This window comes from Carya illinoinensis, chromosome 14 (assembly GCF_018687715.1).
Source record: "Carya illinoinensis cultivar Pawnee chromosome 14, C.illinoinensisPawnee_v1, whole genome shotgun sequence".
Taxonomy (NCBI): Eukaryota; Viridiplantae; Streptophyta; class Magnoliopsida; order Fagales; family Juglandaceae; genus Carya; species Carya illinoinensis.
Genome location: NC_056765.1, coordinates 11472278 through 11479885, shown reverse-complemented (window position 1 = coordinate 11479885; position 7608 = coordinate 11472278). Strand labels below are relative to the sequence as shown.

The 7608-nt window shown below is 39.4% G+C and overlaps 1 protein-coding gene across 1 annotated transcript; it reads right to left on the bottom strand.

The window, feature by feature from the left end:
* Window positions 1-1896: 1896 nt before the first annotated feature.
* On the bottom strand, window positions 1897-4300 carry LOC122293954 (exocyst complex component EXO70H1-like). The gene has a single exon (XM_043102418.1). It carries the CDS (start codon window positions 4050-4052, stop codon window positions 2202-2204), a length of 1851 nt encoding a protein of 616 aa, XP_042958352.1. The 5' UTR covers window positions 4053-4300; the 3' UTR covers window positions 1897-2201.
* Window positions 4301-7608: the final 3308 nt, after the last annotated feature.

The following is a 7608-nucleotide window of genomic DNA, read 5'->3' as shown; positions in this document are numbered from 1 at the left end:
GCCTTTGTTTTCTTGTCTTCACTCGGCCGCCACGGTTTGATTTCCTCCCTTCTTGAAAAGGGTTATCTTTTCGCTTCATGTCTTCTTCACATGTCAGGTCCTAGGGCATCCCTATTGAGCCTGTTCCCTAGCTGATGCGACATGTGTCGGTTCCCTTCTCAACTTTATTAGCATGCTTCAGACAGTTGAATGCTGGTATTTGTTCACATATGTTATGTCCCTTTTGCATTAATGGTGTGAGGCATCATATGCCAAGTAGCGTCGAATTCACTGGCCCTAACCTTACTGCTCGGGAATTCCTTCTTACCCACAATCTTCAATGCAGTTCCTACTTTATCCAAACTTCGGCTCACCTAGAACCACAATCCAACAGGGAGAAGGGATGGGGCCATCGCTTCTTATTTATGCCTGGCAAGGAATGAGAGTTCCCAGTTGGGAAGGCCTACTAGCGTGAATACTCTACTCAAGCCATCTAGGGGATTGTGAAGGATGACCAAGGAATTAGGACCCTGGTTACTCCTAAAGGGCCTAATTTTTTCCAAAATTGTTTGGGCTTGGGCAAAGGCCCTCCCTTGGAGGGTAAGGGGAAGAAACTGAGGGGAGCTATTGTTGAGGTTGACTTGGTGCTCACACCCTGTAAACCTCCCATAGATGGTGAAGGCCAGACTCTAGAAGCCAACTTGATTGCTGCTTTAAACTATCATTCTTCCCTCGCTGGACCAGGCGGGGGTAGTTCAACCATAGTTTCAGCGTGCTAGGTGACAAGCTTCTTGGACTCAAGATGGATAGAGACATGCCACGTGAAGGCTTTTCTCGCCATATTGAGCGGGCCTTCACCCTCCAAAATGTGATTCTTCTTATATATTGGGGTTGTAATATTGTTTGTTATAATTTGTGTTTAGGTAAAAATAAATAGAAATATGCTATTGAACTTGTTAACGTCATATTTTGTACGCCTTTAGACCGGGCCGCTTAGCCGGTGCGTGCTTTCACTTGATCTGTAGATAGCTCATCAATGGTGGCGTTAGGCTGGAGTTAATGATGTGTGGGCCCAGATGGTGCTGGGATTGGACGAGACTATGTACGCCCTCAGTGGGTCCTATACGGCTGTATGAAGTCCATGCATATGACCATGGAGGTGAACAGTATATGAATGCAGAGATCCTCACGTGATGGCTTCTTCAACTTCTAGATACTCTAGCGATGGTGTCTATACGGAGACGAGTGATCTATAAATATACTATACTATGTGGAGAGAGACTTCGGAGACTGTAAATAAAGCTTATATAGTAAATTCTTCTCTCTCCAAATCTCCATAGATGTAGGCTTAGTGTCGAACCACGTAAATCTGTGTGTCTGTTTCTCTCTATTTTTCCTGTATTCATATATTGTTTACCTTCATGGCCATACGCATGGACTCCGTATAATTGTACTGGACCCGCTGAGGACGTACACAATCTGGTCCAATCCTAGCACCATCTGGGCCAAAACATCACTGACTCGGGCCCAACACTGCCATCGGTGAGCCTTCTTCAAATCGAGAAGGTTCGCACCGACTGAGCGACCCATGCTCAAGGGCGTACGAAATACATCGTTAACAGGACTTATTGTTTGTAGTAGGAAAACCCTCTTCTCCTTTGGAGGATGGGGTTGGCTTTTCCCGCTCCTCCTTTGGAGGATGTGGGTTAGGACACCCTCTCCTCTTTTTGAGGGTAGAGGATGGATACCTCTGTTTATTCAGAGTGGTGTCTTTTAATACAAACTAAGATGGATGTTTCTGTTATTATAGAGTCTTGCATCGTAGAAGATTTTGTCACTAGAAAGTTTATTGAAGTTAAGAAATTTATGTATGAGAAAACCCCAACAGATATATAGTTTGACTTATAATATGAATTTTTTCTTTTATTTATTACTCATAACTGTAACTTCCTTCATGAATAAAATGAAATCTATTTTTCATTAGAAAAATCTCATATATCACTAATCCTTATTACTTGCCTGTCTTTACTAGATATCTCGTGCCATTGCTTTATATCTGAATAAACACGAGCATATATACAAAATATCCAATCTAACAATTTATAATTCTGCTTTAGTAAGTAGAAATTACCCACGTGTTGTTTTGTCTTCTATTCACAAAAAAACAAAGAACCTCAGAACACCAAAGGCTTGGTTATGGCAACTGAGCAAATCTCAACGGCTTAGCGGACCGCGCGAATGGGTCGAGAGGAGGAAGATGACGAAACACTCCCTTCACCCCCGCTCCCGTACAAGATATCCGACAAGTAGTTTTCCAAATCATCAGGGGCATACTTGACCAATGCATCCGACCCAAACCTCAACTGATACCTGTCATAAAACCTCCGATACACCGATCCAAGCTTCTTTGCAACCGAAACTTTGATCTCGTCCCGGAGTTTCGAGTTGGTAACCATCCACGATTTTTGTTTCCTATACGCCTCACTGAACGCCGTGTTGAATCTCTTCAAACAGACCTTCGCTTGCTCCGGCGAAATCTCGGTCGTTGAATTTTCCGGCAGTGACTCGAACACTCTGCTCCAACCCTTCCGCTCGTAGTTCGAAGCATACTGTTTGACTTTTGATTCGTGCTTTATCGCCCAATCCTCACCAAGAAGAAGTTTCAGGTTCGACGTGCGCACCTTACCGACGACGTATTGGAGGTTGTTTGCCAGGAAAAGGTACGAGAGCGCACCGTCCTTGTAGAGCTTGGCTTTGCCGTCAAGCTTACAGAGGAGGACAAAGATCAGCCACGCTATTCGGACGGAAATCGGACTATCTTCGGGACCTGGACTCCTGAAGTAGGATTCCGGTAACGGCGACTGTAATACTAAAGGCCAGTCAGCAACAATGTCGGCTAGCACACTTCTGTAATCGGCGAGGAAGCAGATGTAGTCCATCACGTAGCGCGTGAGCGGGTGTACTCCACCGCCAGAGACAGAAGTCCTCGACGAGTCCTTCACTATTGCCTTTTCGAAGCCCATTAGCATCGTTCTTGCCGAATCGCCGAGGTTGATCAGAGAACTGATGGCCTGTGATCGAATTACCAAGGTTGATTCATGCGAGAAAATTGATTCGATCTCCGGCCAGAGATCAGAGATAACTTCGTACAAGTCCAGCGTGCGGAATATTTTTTCGGGAGATTTCTTGCACTTTGCCACGAGTTCCGGGAATCCAAACAAGCTCATCGCGCTCTCTCTTGAAATCTCAGCGAAGCACGATTCTTTGATTGCTACGGATGCCGAAAACACGTGATCCAAGAGAATCCTCTCTCCATAGAAGAGAGTTTTCACGCCAATTTTTACAGCTTTCACCCAGTTCCCGATCTTCAGCTCCAGCACCTCCCAATCCATCTTCTTCACCTGCGAGAGTCTCAACTTCTCAACCCCAAGATGGTACAAGGCCTCGTCTATAATCGACTTACGTATTATTTTGTAGATTTTCACGCACTCTTTCGCATAACCGGTGGAGATCATACAGTCAGCAATGGATTTCAAGTCCGCCATGGCAGCCGCCGAGACTCCCTCCACCTCAGAGATCGACTCGCCGGCAAATCGAAACTCGTCCTCCAACTCGTCGTCCTCCAAGTCCGAAATACTCGACCTCGACCTCGACGCCGAGGATCTGGAAGAGCGGGTGGAAACTGATTCCGGATCAAGGTGATCCCTATTAGCCGACAAAATCTCGTAGAACTCCTTCTCCAACCTTTTCATAGCCCTTTCCATTAAGTTCTGAGCCTTAACAAGCTTGTCGGAGGCCGCGTTCTGGGTAACCAAGTGTTGCATGGCGGACTGCAAGCCGTTGACGGAGTGTAGGTACTGTTTGGCCACTGTGCGGTCGCCGTGGAAAATGGTGTTGATTTTGGCGTAGGTGGAGAAGTCAGAATCCCACTTTTTAAGGAGAGATTCCACGATTTCGATGTTGTCCTCCATTAACGATTCAGAGAATCTGAGGCTGGGTGATGAAGGTGGGATACTTGTTCTAGATGGAGACAAAGACCTGAAGAAAATGCTCCTCATTCCTTTTCTCGGCATAATTTCCTGCAATATATGTAATTTCTCAATTACTCTGAATCTTCAGGAAAAGGAATTTTAGGAAGAATATGAGAGCTGTGAAGATGAAGAAGAGAGGAATCCTGTTTTTTGTTGGTTTAGGCGTGGTCTGCTAATTTGTCGGATATTTGCCGAGGAAAGAGTGGGATTTGGGTATTTATTGACAATTCGAAGTTGTTGACTTCTTAGTGTGTGTGTGTGGGCGTCACGCCATACGAATTTAGTTTGGCCGTCGTGTTAATTCATGTTTCGTTATTGCTGACGTATGGAGTTACGTTTGACAACGTTTTAATGATTGGTTATTAGTCAAGCGAAAGTCGCAGGTAATTACTATGTGCATTAGTTTTATTTATTTCCGCCTATTCCCATCAGCCGCCTCTCTTCCATACAATTTCGGATGCAATATTATATATATATATATATATATATATATTCCACCTAGCTAGGTCGTGATTCAATGATTCTTAGTTTATCTATATTGTGAGTTTGGTTAATTCCAAACTAATTAATGGGAGTTTACATATTTTATGATTTTAATTAATTAATTAGATTATAATAAGTTATTAATTTTAATAATTCTTGCTCTATTAATTTAAAAAAATTCTATTTTCATGTTAGCACGTAGTACACATCTAGTATAATATTTATAAAATATAAATTGATTTGAGAGATAAATTTTTAAAATATGAATCTTACATATCAAATTTTATGATTAAAATAATATAGATGACGTGTTTTGCATATCGACTTGATTATAGAATAACTTTTTATTAATACTAAGATATCGTATATCGATAATACTTAAGAGAACACAACTTTTTTGGAATTATATTGTAATTATTTATAAAGATATTCAAATATTTCCTTAATCGGAACATGCACCAATATCTAATAATATAGAGCTAGTAGGTAGTTATGCGTCCAAAGTGAAGAAGGATTTGTTGAACTACTGTTTTTCTTTGAGGTTAGAATAATAATTAAAGTCTAAAGTATTCAAGTTGTCTCCAACATAATCATTGATTAACATCCATTTGTGAGTAATATATTTCGATTTAAGATCCACATTGGTGGAACAAAATTCTGGATTCTTATATATGTACCTAGCTAAGACAGTACTGATCATGACCATATGAGATCAAGAGTGACATCTTACCGCATACCTCTCCGATCTATTTAATACTTTAATTTTTTGTTTTCTGAAAATACTTATGCCAATTATCTAGGAGGATTATTGTTTATTATCTCACACTACACATTTTATATATTTTAAAATTATTTTTTATTATTTTATTTTATTCTTATTAAACTAAATGAGTTGTTTTACTTATCATTTATACACCACATGATACTTGTTATAGGGAAAAAAAATTAAAATAAATATGTTGTGTGATATTGTATGAGAATGATGATAAGTAGAATTATTTATCACTGGCCTAGTCAGACTTCTAACTCCAATCCAAACTCTTTTTTTTTTTTTTTTAAAAAAACAAAGTAAAAGGAATATTTGTCTTTCGAAGGAGAAAATCTTCGCCAATCATGCATTGACTGAGGTTTCGTGAAAAAAAAAAATACAAAAACGAGAAAGACATTGAGTTCGCAAAAGAACGCGGCAACCGCCGTTGTAGAAGAATGTTGATGTTCTTGATCCAAAATTAGAAACTTGAGGAGAGTTGTACAAGAGTGACATGATAAGATGGGAACTCTTGTGGACCGACCAAAAAGAAAAGAAAAGGGAAGCAGTCGAGAGACATCAAGCAAATCGGTTGAGATCGTTGAGTTTCTTCCTTCCTGCCAGCTGCATGCAAGTTATTTCCAAGGTTTCAAGCTGTTCAGATTGTTGAAAAAGAAATCACGTTTACGTACGGGACACTCCGCTAGCAATTTAATCATATACTTGGTGGACAGTGCAAAATCCCACCTTAAAATCTTTCTTTCCGGCTTTCAAAAGGCACCGAATTAGGTTGACTTCGCGTCAAAGATTCACACCCGAGTACTGCTCAATTTCAAAGAGATCGAAGGGATACCGTTACAAAAAATTATATAAAAATAAATACAATTTGATTTAACTTAATTTATATGATATATTATATTTATCTTACAATAAAAATAAATTAAGAATCTAACGTAACATCTGATCTTGAAACATAACAAGAGTCCAATACAAGAAGGCAAATAGCAAAACAAGAATATCTTGTACGTATAAGATGACGACAAGAGGAATATAAACCAATAGCAGCTTTAATAAAATTCACAACATTCTTGGCATCTCCTTCAAAAATCACTTTGTCAAATCCCACCTCCATACAAAAAGCAATAGTTCAGAAAGCTCCAAAAGTCTCTGCAAATTGAGAGGTTGGATTTTCAAACTTATGGATATTCTTTGTAGCAATAACACTTCCCTTTTCATCTCTTAGAATAATTCCAATACCCATCAACTTAGTTTGATAATTCATAGCAATATCCCAGTTTGCTTTTATAAAACCTGAAAATGAAGGTTGCCAAATCTGGACAGGACCTTGCTCTTGCATTGTGTTTAGAATTGAATATTGAATAGTTATCTGAAACTCTTCCAAGTAGACATTAGCCATCCGAAACAGCTAGGGGGGATGCTGGAACAAGCCATCATCCAACATTTTATTTCGTCTTAGCCATAAGAGTAGCTATAATCAAGAATAATTCAAAATCTACATTGTCTAAGTACTCTGCCATTTTGAGAGATAGGTGCATAAAGTTAAGATTAGAAATACTGCACTTTGAAACATTTTACAACAATGAGCCCACACATCTTCAGCAGAAGGACAGTCCCAAAGAATATGTATCAGAGTTTCTACTTCGATTTCACAAATAGGACATAGATCCTCCTGGAGCACATGCTTCAGTTTAAGGTTATTTCTAGTTGGTAATATGTCAAAGCAAGCCTTCTAAATAAAAGATTTCACCACTGGTGGTGTATTAGAGGTCCAAACTTTCTGCCAAATTTTATCAAAACCAGTAGCTTGAGAAGATGAGCATGAAAAGCTGGAATTTAAATCCAGTTGAAGATAATATGCACTTTTAGCATAAAATTTCCCATCATTAGTACACCTCCATACCATTCTATCTTTCCTTGAGAAAGGACTAATACACATATTAAGAATCATATCAGCTTCACCTTCACTAAAAATAGACTGCACCAAAGATTTATTCCAAACAGTTGTATCATGACTAAGAAGTGCTGAAACCAAATCATATTCACCAAGCATAGTAATTGGGGATTGAACCTTATAAATAATAGGTTTTGGCAGCCATTTATCTTTCTAAATTCGAATACTATTACCATTCCTAACCCTCTACCACAGACCTGCATTCAATAAGTTCCTAGAAATAATATTTTTCCAAGCATGGGGAGCATTTTTTGGTAACACAGCCTAAAAAATCGATGAATTAGGAAAATACTTTGTTTTAAGAATCTCAATAGATAAGGATGAAGGTTGTTTTAATATTCTCCATAGTTGCTTTGCTAACATAGATGTACAATTACTGAAAGCCTCCAAATCCA